General features: G+C 47.3%; 2 protein-coding genes across 2 annotated transcripts in view; both read right to left on the bottom strand.

Moving 5' to 3' along the window:
* The window catches only part of LOC121838194 (BTB and MATH domain-containing protein 43-like), a 15,228-nt gene extending 3,112 nt beyond the window's left edge, over positions 1-12,116 (bottom strand). Inside the window, exon 1 of the mRNA XM_042294284.1 lies at positions 11,971-12,116. Coding sequence (XP_042150218.1) covers positions 11,971-12,116 — 146 coding nt within the window. The remainder of the gene's footprint in view (positions 1-11,970) is intronic.
* Positions 12,117-15,407: 3,291 nt separating this feature from the next.
* On the bottom strand, positions 15,408-22,373 carry LOC115326685 (TD and POZ domain-containing protein 4-like). Its single transcript, XM_040208064.1, has 4 exons — positions 22,143-22,373; positions 19,136-19,418; positions 17,908-18,185; positions 15,408-15,683 (listed from the first exon to the last, which is right to left on the bottom strand). The coding sequence occupies exons 1-4, from the start codon at positions 22,371-22,373 to the stop codon at positions 15,408-15,410; spliced, it is 1,068 nt and encodes a 355-aa protein (XP_040063998.1).
* Between the last annotated feature and the right edge of the window lie 1,012 nt (positions 22,374-23,385).

A 23,385-nucleotide genomic window follows, 5' to 3' on the forward strand; every position in this document is an offset into this window, starting at 1 on the left:
GGTCGGACCACACCATCGCGACAATAATAATAATTATTAAAAACTGCCGGATCTCCGCTGGAGACTCCGAGGCACAGTGGAGTAGTCATCACGATAAAAAATCTAAAGAAACAAAATAAATAGCGTAACGGTCGTCGGCGGCGTCACAAGGCCTCGCCATGTGCGGAGTATAACGGTCTTGGCATACGGTATGTATTGTGCATTCGTTATTTTCTTTTCTTTTCTACCACGTCAAATTCTGACGCCACGACTCTCTACCTCCTCCGTTCCAACGCGTCGTTTGTTATTAATTTAACAAATCAGCTTCAAATAAGGGTTGTGGCACCCTGTAGAGTAAAAAAAAAAATAATAAAAAAGGAATATTCCGAGCAGCCAGAGCAGCACGGCTGCTCTGGAGAGCAGCTCCGCTCATCAAAGAAGGCGCTGTCCGAAACTCCAACGGCTCCCTTCTTATTTTTCTTTTTATTCACTTTGTTACTTCATTTTGTTGTTGGGTTCGACTGCTCCCTTCTCTGTGACGATGCCGTCTGTGGACATACGTTTGGCCTTTGTTTTGTCACGCGATGGTGTGGTCCGACCGATCAACCAATGAGTTTGTTAGAATTGTGTCACGAGGTATAAAATGGTGGATGAAATAAAAATAATAAATGCAAAGAAGCGCGCAGTTCCCCCTCGGCGCTTTATCCTTCCAGAGGCGAGCATCGCAGTGCCATGGCGTTCAACGTGTGCCGTCTTCATGGCGCCGTGAAAGACCCTCTTGAAGCAATTAATCTGCTTCAGCGCGTTGGCCTGCTCCTGGCTCCTGGGTTTTCGTGCGTGTCCGGAGTGCGAAGCTCCGATGACAAGCTGCAAGTCCGCGCTAGATCTGCGGATGGCTACACGGTGTGTGTGTGTGTGTGGGGGGGGGGGGGGGGGGGGTGCGGTGTGTGGATGATTCGTGAGGTGCCCAAGAGGAAGCCGGTCAAAGTTCAGTGCCGGGGCGAGGTCTCGGTACGGAGCGGTTCCTTTTTCGAAGGATCGCACCTGACGCTTCTCCAACTCATGAAAATCATCCTCCGGACGCCAGAACCTACCGTGTGCCGTCATTCAGCGGGAGGCTGATATCGCAAGTAAGACAATAACTGATTGGGCGAGCCCTTGTCGGGAGGTTGTGGTGAATGCCGTCTTTAAGGCTGCGGTCCCACGGCAGCCATCTTGAACAAGGCGTTAGTTCAACCAATAGATGGCGACACGTACCCGTGGGGTGGCCGAAACATTGGTTAACAGTGGGATGGCTCGAGCACCATCACGTTCCCCTCGTGGCCTTGCTCGCGCCGCTGCCAGCTGTGCTCAGCTAGCTCAAGTATAGCGTGGCCCATCAAATGGATGTATCCGAGAATAGACAGTTTTAGTATAGCGTTGCTGGCTCTTACGTACGCAATACGCAATAGTATAGCGTACGCTAAAAATGACCTGCTCGGACCGAATTTAGTTGTGCGTTACGTTTTAGAGTGAACGCTGCCCATGATCTTGGTTAGATTTGCTAGAGCTGCAGAATTCCGCGTGCTTATAGCGCAACCATGCTGGAAAGAAATATTGAAAATGAAAACGTGTCCAATCATTTTATTTCAAATTAAACCAAGCCGCAGCTGCCTCGTCAAGCGCGCTTTTCTGCGGGGTACAGAGGCTACGAGTAAAGGCCGGTTCAGACACTTGCGTTTGAGTGCGTTTGACTGCTTTGCGTCGAGAACCGAAAGCGAGTCACCGGCACATCTGTGCTTCGTGTGAAGCGTTCAATCCAATTCAAAAAATCATCTTAGCACGCGATATAAGTAGCAGGGATGTCCTGGTTTCTCGCTGCCGCAACGCAGTCAAAAGCAGTCAAACGAAACTGTCTGAACCAGGCTTAAGAGTGCGTAGCCAAATTCGATCACGGAGCCTCCATTAATCTTCCCTTTGAAACGGCACCTTTTATCAGTGCTATCGCGGAATGAAATTCATAAACTACTGATGTCCAGTACATAGCGAGAACTTCGGCGATTTCTTTTAGAGTCGCTCGTCCGTCGGCGATGAACTGTGCGAATAGGCTTAGCGTTGAGCAGATCGCAGCGTTGACGCACATTCCAAGCGGCGAACATTTTCACTGTGCACTCCTTCAGCTGCACGGCGATCTGATTCGACCGCCATAGGTCCCGGAAAGAATTGCCGAGCTGAACACCACGCAATTTCACGTAACACAGAACTTCGAAAACACCACGTCGCCTTTGCTGCGCCAGTCGAGGTAACCGCCATCTTGAAACTGGCGCTCTCGTTGGGCCCGAGATCCCTCGAGAACGTCCCGCAGAGCCCGCTAGCCCGCCACGCAAAATCCCCAGCGTTGCGTGCGTACGCAATACGCTAGCTCTTCTATTGCGTTCTGCGCACGCGCACTCCCGACCCGCAATTTTATTGCGTACGCAAGGCTTTAGCGTACGATCCACTAAAACTGTCTAATAGGGAGTTTTAGAATAGCGCACGCTAAAGCTTTGCGTGCGCAAAGAATAGCGTCGTCGCCACTGCGCATGCTCCGAACGCAAACCAGGTTTCGCGCTTTGCGTGCGCAATTTTAGCGTGCGCTATTTCTCGGAAATAGCGTGCGTTCGCAAAAAGTCTTTGCGCTTCTCCAAGGAGGATTCGTGATGAGAAGTTGGCTTAAGCCAAGACGAGCAGAGTTAAAAAAAAATGGCGGCTTCCAGGATGATGTCGGCGGCTGCTTTGGCGGCGTCGTGAGTGCGACGTCGGCGGCATTCTTGCGACTGCAATTTTCGATACGGGACGACAATGTACTCGGTTTGGCAGCGATCACCGGCAACTTGATGCTTGCGACGCGCGAACATTTCACGGCGAAGGAACGATGTGCGAAGGTCAGTACACGAGACCTCTCTTGCCGAGGCGACGTAAGCGGACACGACCGGTCAACCGCTCGCGTCGCGTTCTCATGTTTAAACAAATTAAAATGCTACTCTGGACCAAAAAACTCGTTTTTTTTTTCTAAAGTTACACTATTTCGTGTGTTAAATAAAAATTTTTACTGTATCTTGGTGGCGTCGCAAGCGCAAGCTTAGGAGGAATATGATGAAAACCATCAGAAGAAATAGGGAGGCGTTTTTTTGCAATGATGACGCTATGAATGAATGGCGTTTAGCGACGGCAAGTTATGAGCGTTCGGGAATTTATAAATTCACGTGATTGCTAACTATGGACATGCGTTTTCGTCGGGAGATGGTGTTGCGGTGATGACCTGATATCGGACGACTCGTGGCAGACGAACAAGCAAGTTTCGTCTCAGCGAATGGTACGTGTCCAGTGTCAAGCACAACACGTGGCTACCGACGTTGTCGACGTTTCGAACACTTACCGCTCTCGACAAAAGTCCTGGCACCTAGGCTAACTTTCTGGAAAGACTCGAAGTCTTCCTTGAGTCCAACGCCATCATGAACAGTAACTGAAAACGATCCACTATTCAATCGGTGGGTGGCGAAACGTATCCGCATCTGCAGAGTCATGGGCGATGCGTACTCTAAGTGGCTGGAAGTTTACACGATGCCTGCCACGACGTCCAAACATGTCATTGACGTTCTACGGTCTCTTTTACTTACTTTTGCCCTACCGAAAATACTTTTCTCTGATAACGCGCCAAATCTTTCTTCAAACAAAATAAACAAGTTTTTGAAGAAAAAAACCGGCATCAGGCATCACATTAGTGCACCATACCATCCTGCAACTAACGGGCATGCAGAACAGATGGTGTGCGAAACAAAAAAAGCCCTTTCGAAGCTTACGGAAGAAGCAGTTCAGTGAAAAATCGCCAGGTTGTTGTTCCAGCAGCACGCGACGGTCTCCTCTTACACGGTAAAAACACCCGCCGAAGAAATATTCGGTGGACGAAGAGCCACACCCCTCAATCTCATGATATTATGGCTTACAAACGATGATCGAGAGATTCCCAGATCGGGAGTAATTGCAGTTTATTCGGTCGGAAAACTCGTCTACGTAAGGAATTTCAGCGGAAGTCGGGCCTTCCATGTAAAACTTGAGTAGAAAAGGCTCTATGTTGGTTGACCAGAAGGTGTCATCTCTCATTATACGTTGGATATCAACGTCCTTGAGTGTAAATATAACTAAATCACAAAACTCTCTTTGTGTATTGTGTAACTGCCCTTGTATTTGATAGTAGAAGCCATGGTGGGTGATTTGGACCTTTCACACCAGGCTCCTTTTTATTATTTTTCGCCTCATACTCCATTGCGGTTTAAGCATGCTTCAAGAATCTTTTGTAACGGGGACACTTTACGTCAATGAGGCCATTTGTTCCAAGTAATCAATCAGGGAATGCTGCTAGAAATCCGTCCCTCTTATTAACGAATAGCCGCACTTCTGCACAGTGCAGTTTTCCTGTTCCACGTACAGTTGTAAAGTAGCATCCTCATTGATTCTACCATATTCAGTTGCGGGAGAAGAAAGTCTTTAGGTACACGATACTTGAAACAAGTATATATGGCACTGTACGTTGTGGTTCGACACTCACTAATGTTGTCGTCCTTATAGAGCCTCATCATTTAATCATTACCTCGTCACCTCATATTGCTCTTCATCAACAGCAAGTACAATAGGCTACGGCCATATTACAATCTAAGAATTAAAAAAATTGAGTCGTTGAGTCCTTCAACAAGTTTATTATTTATATAATGTTATTACGTTATATTACCTTGAGACGATCGACGTCCATCGTCGATCTGCAAATACTTATACCTGTATATAAATTAGATGCACAAGGGGGGGGGGGGGGGGGGGGGGGGGGGTCGGTGGCCGAGTGCATGGTCTAGCGCACACCAGCTCGGAGCACTTGGAGCGAAAGCTCGCGCTGCAGAAGCCACCCCGCCCCTGCCCGTTTCGATCTGGAAGAGCATCCTACCCGCGTGTGGTCGTGTATCACTACTGCGTGGTGCACGTTAAAGACACCAGGTTTGCGGTTGTACCGCACTGGCTAAATTGCTTATCTACAGCTAAGAGTCAGACGCCCACTGAGGCGGACTAACTTCCGGCTGTATAAACATACACACAACAATTTGCAATTAGACGCATAATAACAAAGAGCACAGCGTGCCGCCTCTTTTCTTTGGATGCCTTTTTTTTTTTTAAACCAGCGCAAGCTCGCGCGTTCTCTCTTTTGAGACGGTTAGAACGGTCGCACATAAAACCCGCTTTTCTCCTACCTGGCCGCTTCCTCCTCTTGTGCAGAGCAAGCGCAACAGCCGATCGTCATGATTCAAAAGTGCGACATCCTCAGCATTAGATTCGGTGTTAGGAAGCTCATGTAATGTTGCTTCGCTTTGTCGCACACTGTTTAAAGTGGAAGGCGGAAAAGCGCTTCTTGTGATTTCAGATAAAGCTTCAAATAACTGGCAACCATGATTTTAAGCCACAATATGGCCAAGTGTCGCTACTCTGACGCGTAGCTTATTTAATGACACTATTCATGCTCTTGTTCAAGAGGCTTCTAATACCTGGAGGGGCCAAGACGTAAGCCCCGTGGATTCCACGAGCCACTACCTTTTGACACCTGCCTCTTCTTCATTGTTCCCGCTTGTGCCAGTAAATTAGCTACGGTTCAGAGTAACGACACTTGGCCATATTGTGGCTTAAAATCATGGTTGCCAGTTACCTGAAGCTTTATTTAAAATCACAGGAAACGCTTTTCCGTCCCCCACAAATGTTTAAACTCCCCGCGACAGAGCATTGCAATATTGCATCAGCTTCCTAGCACCGCATCTAATGCTGAGGAAGTCGTGCTTTTGGATCATGACGATCGGCAGTTGCGTTTGCACTGAACAGGACCCAAAATGGCGGCGCCCAAAACAATTTTGGGGAAAGGAGTGCCGATACTTTACAGCTCATTCAGTGACTCTAGGCATGAAGTGAACTCGGGTGTATTATTTTCCTCTTCGTCTTTATTGTTTATTGATTTCAATTATATCGAATAATTAACACATTATATCACGCTACGCGTGTGTAATTATTTGTCTTAGATTTATTAACCTGACCCAGTACTTAAACCATTCATTTATCGATAGTAAATCTTCCAATATATTTTTTAAATGTGAAGGTAAAAAGACACGGCGATTGATGATGATACAGACGCCAACGCCGCCCTCGGAAATTTTTCGAACACTAGAAATCAGCACTTTGTCTGCCACCCGCCAGGTAGCGCAACAAAACACCCAAACAGTTTTTAATTGTTCTTAAAATTAGCTAAGCTCTACACCTGTTATGAAACCAAAGCAAGATCATTGTGAAAATTTAATACATCGCAATATATGTCTATTCCAAACAATAAATGTTATTAGATGCCAATAAATCTGTTTGATGTCCAAAAAGACATACGTCAAAAACAGGTAAGTTTGAAGGGCTCCTGGAGCGTTATGACTTTGAAAATGAAAAAAAGCCATCGTCCACCTCTTGGGCAACCATTGTAGCCCTAAATGTTATAAAATATATTATCATAGTTTAAATATTTCCTCAGCGGCATTTGAAGTACGATGACTCAAAGCACAAAAAAGTGCTAACTTTGATATACAATATCTAAACAAAAAATTTTTACACAACATTAAATTTTTTTCTGCATATTACCAATTATAAGAACTACATCTCTAGCTAATTTCATTGCCCTAGCGCTTGTCAGTAAAAACATATTTGTGCTGAAAAATGTCAATTTTAGGGCAATATTTGGAGGGATGAAAAAAACAAAGTAGTGCAAATACCAAAAAAGTGTATCGTTACATTTTGCTCCGACATCATCTTAACAAAACTGCTATATTGGAACCGTGCTATATTTAATGGATCGTTCATAAAACATGAACTAGCGGAGCAAGTGAGGGTCCGCGCCATCATATTCGCAACGCTATAAACGCGCATGAACAGTAAAATCCAACACATACATAAAATCAAATGAAAAAGGATTGCATTACCTTTCGAATGACATCAATCCCACAAAACAGTATTTATAAGGAGATGAGTAATGACCTGCCAAAAAGTACCTAAACTGCCACATTCAGTGGGACCGTGGCCTTAAGCATTCAGACATGATTGGTGGCGAAGGCGTGACTGAAGAACTAGACGAGAGTATGTTCGGTTGGCACAAGTACCATCGCGGGTATTTAAGGCCTGGCCAGTGGGTTTTCGGCGGTGTGGCGCGTCGCAGCGGGTGCTGCTTTCTTGTTCCCGTGGAGACCCGTGACGCTAAAACCCTGCAAGGGCTAATAGCCGAGTGGGTCCGCCCTGGAACAAGAATAATCACTGATTGTTGGGCTGGCTGTCGCAAGCTTGCAGGTGACGCTCGCTTCACGAACCTCACCGTCAACCACAAGCTGCACTTTGTCGACGCGAACACTGGTGCGCACACCAATATGGTGGAGGGCACCTGGGCCCACGTCAAAAACTCTCTTCCATCTGGACGGCGCGAGAGCCACCATTTCACTGGGCACCTTGCAAAGTTTATGTTTTGGAGGAGAGACAAGGCGCGCGGAAACACTGATAGATTCCAGTCGTTCGTCGCCGCGGCCGCCAAAATCTAGAGCCCCGACGCAAACAGGGCGAGGATTCTGACGGCCCCGGTGACTTCGAGGGATCCGCTGCGCTGAGCCCGTCACCCGCCTGCATGCATAAAGACGACTTATGCGCCAACCGCTCGTCAAGTGCTCGTTACGTCAGTTATAGCAGTTATAGGTTCTGGTAGCGGTCTAAACGGTCCTTTTCAGGGCCCCCATATTTTGCAAACGGAGCTGTTTTGAATGCGGCACCCCGTGTCTCTGTAAAAAGTTCACAGGAAAGACCCTTCAAAAGTATGTGGTCCCCAACTTGGATATCAGGTGTTATGATTCAAATAAAAATTGTTCTTGCTTATTTCGCGCCTTTGATCCGAATAAATGCCGCAGTTGCAGTCGTCCCGCGGTGCTGTTGCTCCCCCATTCGCCGTCGGCGTGTCTCAGCTTCGTCGTCTTTGCTAGCAGCGCACCGGCGAAGGCTGCCTTTGATCCGAATAAATGCCGCCGTTGCAGTCGTCCCGCGGTGTTGTTGCTTGCTCGATCGCCGTCGGCGTGTCTTAGCTTCGTCGTCTTTGCTAGCGGCGCACCGGCGGAGGCGGTTGATCTGACACACCGCGTTTGGCTTTGGCTAGCAGACGGCATTCGTAGAATGGCGTCAGCTGTTGCTGGCTTCACGCGGCGGTAAAGTGCGTGCTTCTATTCATTCGGCGTTCGTTGCCATGGTGACGGAGGGAAAAGCAGACGAACTTTATGTTGCGGAAGAAAGTTGCGGCGCAGCGATACCAGGTGCGTTCTAAGCCGGTGTTCTATCTACTTTTAAAAACTGCCTAAAACCACTGGAAATTACTTACGAGCTTCCGGAAGAAAGATCAATCCGATTCCTCGATCTCAGGCTCAATTTACAACACACTCATATATGCTGGAAATATGAGCCAAGGAATAAAAAACCAATTCTTCCGTACAATTCGGCACATTCTAAGCTAGTAAAAAGAGGAATCGTCAAATTATGTCTAAGTAACTCTCTTCAAAAATCTTGCGAGCATTCTATTTCAATAAGCTTCGATGCCCAAATTTCCAGATTAACATCCGCCGGATATCCCACGTCATTATTAACATCGATTGCTGAGAGCATCTTGAAAACAAAAAATACGAGATCATATATCACACCAAGAGCCAGAGAAAGATCTACGAGACCTGTCGTGCTTCCATACTTCCACAGGTTCTCCCATGGAATCAAGAAAATTGCAAACAAGTTCAACATCACTGTCGTCTTTACTGCTCCCAATAAGCTTGGCAACTTGTGTAAACAAGTCAACTCGCCTGATTTCCACCGAACAGTATGCTGCACCAAAAACCATCAGAACAGGTTCGTTGAGTGTGCCGATGAAGTGGTGTACTCATTTCCCCTTTCGTGCGGGAAAGTGTACATTGGTCAGACCGGACGATGCCTTAACGATAGGCTCCGGGAACACAACAACAACAGCTCTAGAGCCAACTCAGGGCATCTAGGCATACACTGCCGGGATTGTGGGTGCGACGTTCACTTGCCATCCTGTACAATTTTAGGCAGGAACAGAAACCAATTAACTCGAGAAATTATCGAAGCAGAACATATCGCCAGGAACTATAACAACTGTATAAGTACACCATCTTTACACCTGACAGAAAAAGAGAAAACATTTTTAGGCATCTAGGAGATCGGTGCGCGTGAATTGGGAAATTCGGTGGTGCTAGAGGTTGAAGAAGACAAAGTTATATAAAAAGAGTTGTCAGTCAGCGCGGTTTGTTTGAATTTTTTCGTGTGTAAGGTGCGAGTGTTATTTGCTATAGTGCGCTGTGGTGTGTGTTATCATGTGCAACCAACTCGCCCAAGCTGCTACGTTCTAAGCCCCTTCCCGCATGCTTTTCAATGGGCGGAAGGCGAACAAAACGAGTTCGAAATAAGGACTTTACGCAGAAGGCTGCATTTCTCCAGCGCCTCATAATTTTACGATCCTTAAAGGGGTCATGAAACAATTTTCCTACTTCTTCCTCCTTAGCTTTAATCGTTTACTCGAATGCGAATTGTGAAATCACGTGGTCGTGACATTCCTTCGGCACCGGTGCGGTGACTCCTACGTTCCATCGTGTTTTTTGTGCACACCATAGAAGTTGTCATTCACCAGTGACAATAAGTTCCGTCAGGGCACACATTGGCCACGAACGCGAATTTGAATATTCGTCAACGGATTGATTGTTGACGAGCGCATACGTCCGAGTGACGCAGCTCTCGTGTCTAATGCGTGAGCTGGGCTCTGCTGACGTCAGTTTGGCGCCGGTGACGCGCTATTGGAACCGCGGATGTATCATAGTGAAAAGGCGGAGAGCTTTCGAAGGCAAGAAGGTACAAAATAGTCCGCTATATTTTCAAATGTTCGTACCGAAAAGCTGGCTTTTGATTTTCTAGCCTCTTTCTTTTGGCCAACTAAACGATATGCGATTAGAAAAGTCCTACACTGTAAAAAATGGACCGTAAAATTTACGGTCAAATACCAGGCAGCTGATGCTGCCAAACTTGTACAGTAAAAATAACGGTGCACTGTAAATCTGGTTTACGATAAATTTAAACGGGGACCGTAGAAATCTACGGTCGGCCTTCAAATTTACGGTACGAAGATTTACAGCGCGCCGTTATTTTTACGGTGCGATATAAACGGCGACCGGAGATTTCTACGGTCACCGTTTAAATTTATCGTAAACCAGATTTACAGTGCACTGTTATTTTTACAGCACAATTTTGGCAGCATCAGCTGCCTGGTATTTGACCGTAAATTTTACGGTCCATTTTTATGCGACCGTAAAGCCTTGAAAACTATGGTACTGGACCCCACCATTATAGCCATTTGAACAAAGTAAAACATACAACGTAAAATAAAAGGTCGGCCGAGTATTTTGAAGCTGTTGTGTTGCACTGTTCAACTGACTTTAATCGCGCATATCTAAAGTGAATAAGCAGATATGCACAGAAAATATTTGTCTGCGGCGAGGTCGGCTGCTCTTGCAGCGCCCGATGCATTAATATTCGTGACCGTGCTGTCAAAGAACAGTAAAAAGATGTTATATCTATTCGCATTTCCATTCATATTCGGACATGTCAGTTAACTGAAGAACCTTTTTGTTTACGTATGATTTCTTGTTTTTTATTCGGGTTTCTCGATCAGGGTTGATCCCAACGACACCTGTAAGAACAGATATACGAAGTCGTTTTTTTTTTGTGTGTGTGTGTGTTTTTTTTTTACAATCTCAGTTCATAACACGCGTTAAAAATAATGAGACAATAAATACCTAAATTGGCTAGTGACTAAAGCTTTTGAAACACTGATCTTCTGAATATGCCTAGGTAGCCTGGCACTTAATCTTGTAAATTAATAAAACTCCCCCATATGAACTTCTAAATTCACATAGTCACTTTTTTACCAAACTCATACCAGGCTAAGGACCGAACAGCCATTCACTGAATTACATATTGTGATGACTTGTAAAATGCAAATAAAGAACGAAAGGAATATCTGCCAGTTCTCAACTATAGTCGTTTATAAAGCAACACATTATAACATTTTACAATTGTAACGGAGGTTGCTATATAGGGAACCGCATTGAGAACTGTAAAATAGATCATTGCTTTTTTTTCCCTCGTTCTGCGCTAATAAATTACTCTCCAATTAGTTGTCTTTATGTTAAGCAACTTGCCTGTCTTGGAATATACACGCTGCTATTATTATGTAACAACAATATTCAATCGAGCCACCTTTAACAAGACCTTTACATCTTCGGGATATTGAAAATGTTTAAGTTCAGAATATATATCTCTACTGGATCCAAAGCTCCAACAGTAGCCCTTGGAACTGATTTATATGTTTGTTCTGTAAAAATTAAAAGTGGAAATAAAAGCCTTGTTATTTTGAATAAATATTTTAAGTCTTTTTGAATGAAGACTAGTCGCCAGTGGCGTCGTGAGGCAGGTACAGTCATTACTTGAAGTATATAGCTCATCCTAAGTTATAACGGGGACAATGCTATGAAAAGATAATTATATTTGAATTTTTTAAACGAAAAGTACCACTCATTAAAATATCGTTTGGTAGCGTGTATTCGCACACTACAAAATATAGTTGAGTAAGCGAAGGACAGGGAACACGAAATAAAATAATCAGACTTGCTTTTTATTCTACACTATCTCACCATAGCATGCCTCTAGCATTGAAAAGAACTCTCGCTGCGCAAGTTTTCATGCAAGCAATGGACATTCTAAAACAAGGAGCTCAATCTGGAGCCATTGCTGAAATATATGCTAGATCAGATGAAGTATACAAAACAACAAACAAAAAACACACGGAATGATGCCAAGAAGCAGAAATGAGCTCAATACCTTTGAATAAACTCCAAGGTGATGCAAATCTCTTCTGTGTACGCAATATTAAAAACGTAGTACGCGCTGAATAGTACAGCCAGTGCGTGGTCGAACATGTGAATGTCGTCCATCACAGTTATTCCATCGATTGAGATCGAGTACATGCTGGCTGAGTAGATGCTTTCCCCTAGAAAAGAAAGGATAAAACAAAAGGCGTGAAGGCAGATAAAAAATGTAGTAAATTGCAGAACTATAGTTGTAGTTCAAAATCATTATAAAATTATAGGCAATATTGATTACTTGGGGTTCGGAAAGCGATCAGTAAATGCTCACCAGGAACTAGAATGTATGGGGGGATGGGTGGTGCATCTTGAATCATGTCAGTTACAGACTGGCCTTACTGACAGGCACCATCACAAAGTTCCTCCAAACCACTGGGTAAGTGGGACTCGCTGCGAGGCTCGATAAATACCTGGCCCATAGATTTGTTTTCTAGGGGTATTTTAGTGCCTCTTTAACGGGGACATGCGGGGCAAACCGGTCATTTTGACCACAACTACGTCCCATGTACATATACTCACCGTTTCCACAGAAGAAAAGTGCTTTCTCAAATATGCAGATTTTATGTGTTCTGGAAGAAAGGTGGTAGCATTCAGGGTCACAACATCACTGTATAATGATCTTATGAACTCAATGATGTTATGAACCTCGACTGAACCAAGCACGTTTTGAGCAAGTTTGCCGAACATGTATTGTTCGTACAAGAAATGCCGACGTTGAAATCCATAAATTGTTTTTTTTAACTGTTGATACCGGCATAAGAAGCTTTCCGTTGACCTTCAGGTACAAAAAAAAACATCAAAAAAACAAGGTCGTATTTTAAGGCCTTTCTTTTTTTCTTCTGCAGACAGGGACATTAACACGTCGTAGTTATTATCAGGGGATTGAATCACGTTAACAGCACCGTCTTCATTAGAATCCGCACTAGTCGACCGAGTCGAAGAGTCCTCAACCTGAAGCGGGCCTGCAGGCGATGCGCCGTTGCCCAAGAAACCTGTCACTCGTAAATGTGCCCAGTTCAAATGTGCCGTGAACTATGATTTCACACCTTCTGACAGTTGGAGCACGAACACGAAACCAAAATACCGTCGGTGATGTGGCCTTTTACATGTTTTAACAAATCCTCCCTTGTGTAACACTCCTCTAAGCATGCTGGCAAAGTGCACTGAAAATTTTCCAAACTCCTCGAAGCAAACCGAACTTACCCTTAGGCGTTCGAATGCCTATGTCTTCTCAAATTATGACACCTGAGAGCATCATACGTAACAAATTAGCGACAGCATCCTTCGTCCACACACGGAAGAATTCGAGAGCTGAAAACGTGCTCATCGAATTGCGCAACCAGCAAGCGTGCTCGAACAGAAACTACAAATTCTGCAAGTAAACATATTTTAGTGTGTTGTATTTATGCCACCGTTATACTATCCTTGGCAAGCAAGCAGCAGATTGATAATGAAATACCTGTCTAGAGTATCCAGTTGCTTTCTGCTCCAAATTTTCAAGTGCACAAAAATCCGGGAATGCCACGAACGAACGACGACAAAATGGCGCGGAGACGGGCGGTGAGGCGGAAAAATGAACCGAACGTCCGCTTCTTCCACTTCTTCCCGCGTTGTCCCAACCAACGCTGCTTTCTTATGTCTACCCTTCTAGCTCGTTGCATTGTTGCTCTATTGCTTGCTTATAGTTTTTTTTTTTTTTTTTTTTTTTAGTTAAGGCAGTTACGTTCTGCGTTGGCGCGGCTGGCGCGGCCAAAGAAAGGAGGTGAAGGGGCGAGAGGAGGCTTTCTGGGTTCCCGCAGCTTCCGAAGGTCAAGCGTGGTGACCAATTAGCGATGCGCGTCTTTTCTTTCTGTTTTCTTGCTCCATGAAGTTTTGCGTTTCCCTCTCGCTCTTTTTGCTCGTTTACGGTGCATTTCAGGTAATTCCTCTTCACAGCGTACTTGCAGTTTTTATTAGCGTATAGCGCCGTAAATTTGACGGTTATTTTTTACAGTGTAATTTAAAATCATTCATCCTAACCCAAAATTCGTTTCATGGCCCCTTTAAACGAAAAACGCGTTTTTTTGGCCATCCCGCGTGCTGTTTTTTTTATCCGCTACATGGGTCTAAAGTATCAAACTGCCTAAAGAGTCATGCACGGCGCCTGTTTCATATATGAGCGCAAGGGTGCCATCGTTTGCGCTTTGCCTATGATGACAACTGGCCATTTTGTTCCGAACGCTTATTTTTCTTTTGTTCTGAAGCATATGAAAGGGCATCTCTCTGCACGCGCTCTTGGCGTTGGTTGTGCACCGGGAACATTTTGTTTTCGGAGATTTTATTGGTATTTTTCTATGTGAGCGCGCGCTGTCGGCATTGGATACCACAAAGGGTGTAGTCACCCTAAACATGAGGATAATTGCGGCACCCTTGTGTGCGAAAAGCAAACATCATTTCAACGAATTCCTCCGCAAAACGTTTTTCTTTAATCAGTTAATCACTACGTTAGGAAAGAGCCAATCAAGCAATCAAGTCAAAAATGTATCGTCACGGCGCTCGTTGCCTTTGCTATCACTTAAATGATATCGGATAAAAAAAGGCTATCGCATAAAAAAACTGCTATCTATATATAATTTAAGACTTGTCTTTCTCTATCAACTCACAATAAAATATTTTCCACGAGTACAGTTCGATCAGGCACTTCTATATGACGAACAATAACTTATTCAAAAGCCAGGTTCATTTAGTGGCGACTGAAGTGCAAAAATGTCTCCTTAGAATCAGCTGAGTTGTGTATCCCTAAGTTTGTACATTTGCCGATTTGTGAAAATCATTCGCCCGCTGCCCGTAGCTTTGGATCCTTCTCTGGAGTGGATAGTGTGGCTTTTGAAAAGGGTCTATTAACCATTGCCTGACTTTAACAGAAAGGTACCGAACAAAACAGCTTGAATATTTTAATAAATGTATCTCTCCTTTTTTTTTTATTCTTTTCTTTTTTAATGTAAACTCATACAGAACCCCAATTCTGAGAAGTGCGCTGGCCTAACTCGGGCCCAACGCCCTCAACGCGGTGTCCAAAAAAAGCATGGTGCGTGCTTATACGTTTCATCAATGCGGTACCGCGGTCAGAAGAAGGGACGCGGACGACTCGGGAAATACCTCAAAGGTGGCCAGGCTGCAGCGCTGAATTTATGACTTCAACTACAAGAGGCCAATGCGGACCCGGATTACATACGAGTGCCGCGTGAGCGTTCGGCTGGGAGTCTCGTCCAATCAGTGAGAACACGAGTCCCGGCCGAACGGTGACGCAGTACTCGCGTCCAATCTCTGTCCCGCACTGGCCTATTTTAGGTGACGTCGACGATTCAGCACTGCGGCCTTGATATTTTTGGGGGTGCTCGTTGTCTTGGGCCGTCACACGTTGGTGCTCGAGCTCGAAGCAGACGACGCGTCCGCGCGCGTCGTCTGGTAGCGGGCGGCGCACTTGAAGAGCGCCAGGGTCAAGCTGTCGTCCTTGAGGAGCGTCTCCCAGGCGTCGGACGCTTGCACCTCGGGCAGGTGGGCGTCGATGAAGCGCGCCGAGTCCCGGCTCAGATCTCGGTCGCTGTGCCGGACGGCCAGCTCGAACACCCGCAGTGCGTTGTCTGGCGTCAGCGCGTTGGACAGCTGCCGCGCGCAAGCCTGCTTCACCTGCACGCATCACCGTAAAGAGGACAAACTTTCTCCGTGGCTAGACTTCGACGTGCAGCGAATCATCTCAGCACACGTGAGAAGGTCTGACTCAAAACCTTCCTAAAATGGATTAAAGGTTGAAAGAGATTCGAGACCACCGGCAAAAAGACGCCAGGGTCGGCGTCCTCATCTTGCAGACGCGGCCGCGGCTACGGCCAAGGAAGTACCTAGCGTCCCTGTTCTAACGGCGGAGGAATCCGTATCACTTCAAGCACAAAAGCATAACTTCACTCGCAGAAACTGACTGCAGGGACTTTCAAGTGGAGTCCAATTGGCCGCCCCTTTATACTGTAGGAACGGCAGGTAAAGTTAGGGCCAGGGAGGGTAAATATGAGCCAAAATAAAGAAAAACCACGCGAGATAAAAGCGGCGGCAGTATATTTATTTTCTTCCGCCAGCGACGGCGGCTCGCGCTTTCTGCTGTGGTCGAGGGGCTAGAGCGCCGACAGTGACCTGACGTCGCGGCGTGAAAGTCCCGGGTTCAAATCGCGCCAAAAACTCTCTCTTCTTTTTGTTTTGTTTTTTTCATGCATTTGACTGCACTCCCACTAAGAATGTAGGCAAGGCCCTATGAGCTCTATAAAATCATTGGGCTGGTAGTTCTGACTCACCAGTTCGTTGTTCTTGCATGACCTCGGAAGAAGGCATACATGTCTCTGGCTTTCTTTACCAACTTCCCCCACGCCCCCTGCATCTGCCGTACACTCCGCGGAGAGTTGACAATATCTTCCCATGCCCGTCTCTTCGTTCACCAGGTAACTGTGCTGCTAAATTTCTCTAGAATTTGTTGTTTCCGTTTTCCAACTGCCCTAATTAATTCCATTTGTTGATCCAAATTCATTTTAGGTGTTCGGGTTAGAGATATGGTTCGCGATGTCGACGCCTGATTCATTTTTGCATTCGGTTGTGATCGTCTGCTATTCTAACTAAAATTCAACAAGTAATGTGTTAATATTACAAAACAATTTCCCCAGCAAAATGTAAAAAGTAAAAATACACCTTTTTTCACATTCCATGCAAGTAAAAGTATGATCTCTTTTATTTCGGTTTTACTACTTTCTCAAACGTTTGACTTGCTGCCTTGCCTGTAGGATTTCGCTCGATCAATGCATCCACGGCTGCTAGTCTTTATTACTTTTTGCTTATTTTGTGGAAGTTTTTTTTTAATTGTCACAACTGCAGTTTTCATTAGTACTAAATAGGCGTCTCCTGTTATTGAGAGGAGTCGTAGCAAGAGCGTTGTATATTTAAAAACACATAAAATTATAGTTTCTGGGGAAAGGATGCTTGTTTCGGCTCCGTTCGTGTGAAAGCCATACGGATACTGTTACCTTGGTTTTCTTTTAATGAACATTATGAAACGATTGTATTAGAGCGTTAACTTGATCTTTTTTTTTCTCGGTGTTTCGATTGAACAGGTGGGACTAACAGTAAAAACAGTGTAAGGCGCAGTAGTGCAAGTGGATGATTCGTAAAAAGGATTACAGTTAAAAAATGAGATACGCACAAAATACAAAAGAAAAAGCTCCTAGCGCGATTTGAACCCGGAACTTTCACGCCGCGTCGTCAAGGACCGGCGCTCTAACCTCTCGACCACAAGCTCAAGATTACCCCCAGAAAACCGCCGACGACCAGTGGATTGAACTATGGAACTCCCCACCACCAGAGTCTGGAACATAGTGAACACACTGCTCGACAAAAAGAAGCCAAAACACTCATTAGAAACAATCAAACAAGGCTACAAAAATGAAGAGTTGGCCGACCAAACTGACACCACCCCAAGCAAAGTCCTCCCGAAGGCACCCCAGCGTCGCGTGTTAACACCCCCCCCTCCCCCCCCCCCCCCCCCCCCCCCCCCCCCCCCCCCGACCCCCGCGCGCTCGCTTCGCGGCGACAGTCTGCGGCGGTTTAATTACAAAAATGTGTGTAAACGCCGCTTTGCGGCGGCCGACTATTCGCTGAAGTGGTTTTCGCTGAAACGTGGGCGTTCACTAAAACGCCATTCGATCAAGTGAGTGCCTCCCGATGGGGCACGGGCATCAGCACGACAGCGGTTACGAACCACGTGGGTTGCGAATGAGACGCAAGACGTGCTCGTGCAGCGATGCGAGGCTGCAGCCCAATGGGAACTGCCTTGACGACGCCTAAAGAGTCGATCGAATAATGCTGCCGTAATATGAACCTGAGAAACGCCGTATTTATCAGCTGCGGCGTAGAGGTCCGCCGCTCCATGCACGAGCCCGGACAGGGTGCCGGCGTACAGGTATTCGACGAGCTGTCGGACGGCCTCGTACGACAGGTCCTCGATGACAATGACGCGTCCGGTCGCCTCGCGGGTCTCTCCGGTCAGCATGGCGGCGAATACGGGAGACAGACGACCCAGAAGGTCGGAGTGCGCGCGCAGCGAGCGCTGTCCGACGCGGATCTCCACGTCTCCGAAGCTGGCGCTGTCCAGGATGCCTGTCCAAGAGGGTATCGGTTTTGGGCTTCAGATGACCGACTAATTGAGAACCATCCTTTCTGAACCTATTAAATCTCTTTGCTGCGGTTTTGCAGGCAAAAGTGACGTTTCGCAGGCAAAAATGACCAACGAACCTTGTTGCGTTACTGATTCCTCGTAACAGCCACACGCATGGCTTGCACGTGAAATCATGACTGCATGCACGGTCATCCTACTTATTCTTGCCGAGTAGAACAAACCCGATGGTACGAAATGTAGATTGCTGTGTTTACGCAATCAGCGGCAGGACCGCCTGATCTACGTTACGTGAATGCTAACCGTGCTAGATAGCTTGCACTGACTTCACATCAGATGCATTGTGGCAGCCTTGCTGCCGAGTGCGTATACCTCCTGGAGCACACATTTCGCGCTACTGAACGTGTTTTTCTCTTCAAGAACAAGTACGAATGATTACCAGCATGATACGATGATGTCACGTGTAAACCATACATAATACAGCGTGCAAGTTCGTGTGCTCCATGCGCACCTCGTGCGTTTGTTTACCCCCGACCTCAACCAGTGAGGCAGCTTTCCTCCTTCGTCACGACGCATTCTCTACGCGTTCTTCGTATGCCCTTTGATTGGGATGCCCCTTCTAGCGTTTCGATGCGCCAAAAACGCCTTTTAGTACACTTGCTCGCCGTATAAGCAGTTATCCCACCAAATACAGGCCTCGAGGGTGACGTCATACCAGCCGCCATTCCTCCGTACCATTCCTGCGCCCGTACCTTCAGAAGCACACATTTGGCAATATCGAATTTGTTATTCTCGGCAAGAAGGCTTGCCGAGAAGACGAAATTCGATGGTGCCGAATGTATACTGCAGAAGGCGGCGTGCACCGGAGCATGGTCCGGAGCAATGGCGGCTGATGTGACGTCAATGCAAGCCATGTATAGCTCAGCGCCATTACCCGGCAGCAGCCCTAGGAGAGGGGAACCCGGCGGCTCGTCGGGCCCACCGCTGCGGTCCGTCATGTACTCGAACTTGAAGAGGACGATCAGCGAGAAGCGGTCGTTCTCTTCGGTACCGCATGCCGCCGAGGCCAGCACCGCGTCGTTGCTTGTGGTGGCCGCGCCGCCGCCTCCGAGCAGGGCCTTCTTCTCGCAGGTGATGCGCGCCGCCGCCTTGGTGTTGCAACTCGTCTGGGCGATGTCTCGGCCGGTCGGGTCTCGCAAAGCCAGCGAGAATGAGCCCTGCAGCGCACGACATCCCGGGGCTTCAGTCTTGTATAGGCCTTGCTAAGGCGTCGTAATCGGATTATGGCCGCGCCCAAGAGCGCACCCCACTGAGCAAGATGGTGGCACCCTGAGACCGGACTTGCAAACGTGTATAGACATGTATTTGCGGTAAACAGCTCGCTAGGGGCGCTTCTGTTTTCCGCACTATAAGCTTAAAGCCCCTTCATGTTTCAAAAGTAGCGCAATTTGCGTCGATGCACGAGACACGTGCAACGTGCAGCCCTTGGGGAGATCATGGCGGCACAGCGCAGCACTGAGTTAGATTCAAGCGCCATTTTCTTCCCATAAGTGGCGCGCGGCGCGTGTCTCGAGCATTTGTACAGTAATGAATGGCGCCACTTTTCCAAGAATAGAGGGGCTTTACCCCACTATGGGTAGTGCACGTGGCTGTCCACGCGGTTATGTTTTAATTTGCATGGTACATAGAAGCTTGGCATTGCGCGCGCTTGCACCAGCAGAGGAAGTTGAAGTATCCTCACTCCGGGTTGGGAAAAAATTCCGCCAGGCGGCGATACCCGAACTTCTCGCCGCGCATAGACGACTGCAAGCGAGGCGACTGGTCGCCGCCATGTCTCTGTGCTCGTGCAGGGAAGCCCGAGCAATTGCAAGCTTGTCAAAGCTGTGTTCACGCGCAAGTTGCATGTGTTGCACGCATGATGGTGCCCCATGTGTGCAAGCATGGTTCACTGTGCACGTGGGAGTAACTTCGACAAGCTTGCACTTGCACGGGCTTGTTCGCGCGAGCAGAGATATAGCGGTAGCCAGTCGCCCGGCTTGCAATCGTCTATATATCCGCGTGTTTCTGCCAATACATTAAAATATTCCTAAAACGTGTTGAGAGAGAAAGAAACCCCTTTTGGGGAAGAAACTGCCAGCCGCGACTGACGTCAGCAAAGAAAAACAACTAATTATCAAAATAGTGACCTAAAATGTAGTCATTCTAGATTGTGTTTTTTTTTTTTTTTTTTTTTTTTAGTTAGTGAGAATAAACACATGGTTCCAATCAGAAACTTGCTGAGCATCATCGAGACCCGTTTCGGCTCGTGCAGCAGGCGAAAGGCTGGCAATGCGAAAACACGGGTGATAAGGAAATCATCCGCGCCTTTGCGCAGCCAGCCTTCCGCCTGCCGCACGAGTGGGAACCTCAGCGCACCTCCAAGCTTCCCGCGTGCTTCGAGTCTTCCTAAAACTGATTTAAGAGTTCTTTCGATGACGCTCGGCAATTTTCTAATAGACCGATCTCACCAGCTAGTTTGAGTACGTCACCGCTGCCGACATGCATCGTGGGAGCTGTAGTCTTTCTGCACGCGCGACAACCCTGCTGGAGGTCTGCGCGAGCAGAGCACGAGGCGGCATCAGCTCTCTCGTGAACTGGCGTCTGCCTCCTACGAACTACAGTTATGGGGGCGTCACGCATGCGTGGAACGCTTGGTGGGATCGGTCTATTGGAAACGGTGTTGTTGTTTTTTCACTACATACAAAGTAAATTTGAGGCAATTATTTTGCTGATTAGTGTGTCTTTTTTTCTCTTTTTTAATTCCGGACGTCCGCTGAGGCAAGAAATTTAATCCCCAAAAATGTAACTTTTTTTTTTTTTTTTTACTGGAACAAATTGTTGGCCACGGCGAGCGTCAGGGATTGCGAAGCTTTTAGTAGCACTAGTGGTACACACCGCACGCCGGTACGATGCTCGAAGCACGTGGGGAGAGCGGGGATGCATTAAAACATAGCGTCCTCTGTTCTCACAAAGCCTGGCAGTTTGACGGCGGAGCCATAGAGTGTCTGGTCGCAAATTTGGAGCGCGAGGATCTGGTAGCACAGAGTATTTCTCGGGGAACCTGGGGCCCTATGTCGCGCTTTTTGGACTCCCGCGGCGACTAGGGAGAAGGAAGTGACGTCAACAACGCAACGGGGCTCTCGCTGAAAGTGTGGTCGAGGAGTTTGGAATAGTATCCCAATAAATTTTGCCTCAAGTTATATAACGTCCAAAATGACGTAAAGAAATAATGTATCTATGTTCATTAAATAAACAGTTGCTAATGAAATATCAGAATTTCCATCAACTGTGATATTTTCTCCGCGACATTATTATCATTCGGTGGAACCTACGTGCTCGTTGGACCAGTCATATGCGTTAATCTTCCTCCTCGTTATCCCGCGCTCGCTTATACCCACGCGCACAAAGAGAGAAGTCAGGAGATCAAACGGAGGCAGTTGATTGGTCCGGCGAGCGCGTAGCTTCTACCGCATTCACTGGACGCCATATAGGAGGACGATGTTTAGAGCGCATGCTCAGAACGAGCTTAGGCTGCAAAGACCGGCAATTTTGATGGCGCGGAAGACACGTTGTTAAAGAACTGTGGTAGCTCTCCGTCAGCACGTAGTTAGCATTCGCGGACACAGCTATGACCGCCAATCATAGGGTGTTTTCACTAACGTCATTTTATCCACCATTTTGTTGTTAGGAGCAGCATGGCGCGTGCCAAAGGCGAACGTTTGAAGGCATTCTACACCGTCAAATGCGTAGTGCACTGGGGCCTACAGGTTTCACCGGGGAACGTGTAACAACAAAATGGTGGACTGACATCACGTGAAAACATTTACTACGCGCTGATTGGCGCACTGAAAAGAAAGACAGGCTTGAAAGCAAAGAGCGCGGCCTCCCTTCCGCGTAGGTACCTGAAGAAGGCTCTTGGTCTCGACGAAGACGGAAGCGTTTTCGTAGCCGTAGTAGTCCACGTCCGTGGTGAGCCACAGCTGGAACCGGGGCTCGTCCCACTGGGCGGGAAACAGGGTACTGCACAGGGACACCTTGCTGCGCAGGCGAAGCCGGCCGCAGTTATGCACCGTCCACGTGTGCGTGATGGCGTGCGAGTGCAGGTACGTCTCGCTGGACGTTGACGAAGACATGACACCCAACCTGTGCGACGCGCCCCTGCGGCATTGCGGAGACACCCGTATTGCACGGAACAGAGGGATAAAATATTGATGAGCCAAATCGAAATAAACTGCGTTTATCCATCATTGAAACGAGTTATCCTCAACTTTTTTCTCATTAAAACAAAGAAAAGTGGCCAAAAAAATTGGTTTGTGTGCATGAGCGTAGAGCTTGGACTGCCTCAACGGGCGACGAGTCTCCCAGTTGTAGATGAGAAAAGTGGAGAATACTCACGAAGAGTGCCTAAGGTAGAAAGCTTCTGTTCTTAGACAAAACAACCGAGAGAAGCTATAGCTTCAGTGGTGGCTTCGCGGCAGCTTGACGCTCTGCATTCGAATATCACAGCCTTCCACGCGCAAGTTCGTTCGCATCAAAATCGGTCGTGGTCGCGAGGTAGTCTTTTTTCTCTTCTCTTTTTGTTCGTTCTGGTGAGGAAGCATGAGCCCGACTGGACATCGACCGGCGCGCCAGCGGCAGCTCGGGCACTTGTTCCTGGACCGAGAACCGCGATGGACGCACCGTCCACACTGTAAAGACGGCAGTGAAGCTTGTATTTATCAGTATCACTAGAGCCACTAAATGAGCTGCGCTTGGAGTATCGGCACTCTGTTCCCCGGCATTGTTGTGGGCGCCGCGATTTTGGTGCTTGTGCAGAGCAGACGCAACTGCCGATCGTCATGATTCAAAAGTGCGACTTCCTCAGAGTTATTTCGAATTCCACAGGGCGTTTTGGAGCGCGCCGGGATCAGTTGACCAGATCCGGACTGGAGCAGACGATCCGAACGGGGTCGCGCCGCTTACGGATCCCCTGTGGAACATGACCACTGCTCCGGAATCGGCGGATGCCTTACCGTCATTCAACTGCCCGGGAATCCCCTTTCCGCGGACGCCGCGGTCGTTTCGAGGACGTTTTCGCAATCGCGGCGCTAACAGGTGTTCGACGCACGAGCGGCAGGAATGGCTCAGGCGCTTCTAGCAAAGATT

The sequence above is a fragment of the Ixodes scapularis genome, unplaced genomic scaffold, assembly GCF_016920785.2.
Source record: "Ixodes scapularis isolate PalLabHiFi unplaced genomic scaffold, ASM1692078v2 PGA_scaffold5__190_contigs__length_132052651, whole genome shotgun sequence".
Taxonomy (NCBI): Eukaryota; Metazoa; Arthropoda; class Arachnida; order Ixodida; family Ixodidae; genus Ixodes; species Ixodes scapularis.

What these genes read in the sequence shown, in the direction of transcription:
- LOC115326685 (XM_040208064.1), bottom strand. Translation starts at nt 22,373, where the DNA reads ATGTCTTCGTCAACGTCCAGCGAGACGTACCTGCACTCGCACGCCATC. An exon ending in TCTCCTAGGGCTGCTGCCGG is followed by an intron (nt 18,186 to 19,135) that starts GTAATGGCGCTG and finishes CCTCTTGGACAG; the next exon opens with GCATCCTGGACAGCGCCAGC. An exon ending in ATAAATACGGCGTTTCTCAG is followed by an intron (nt 15,684 to 17,907) that starts GTTCATATTACG and finishes TGATGCGTGCAG; the next exon opens with GTGAAGCAGGCTTGCGCGCG.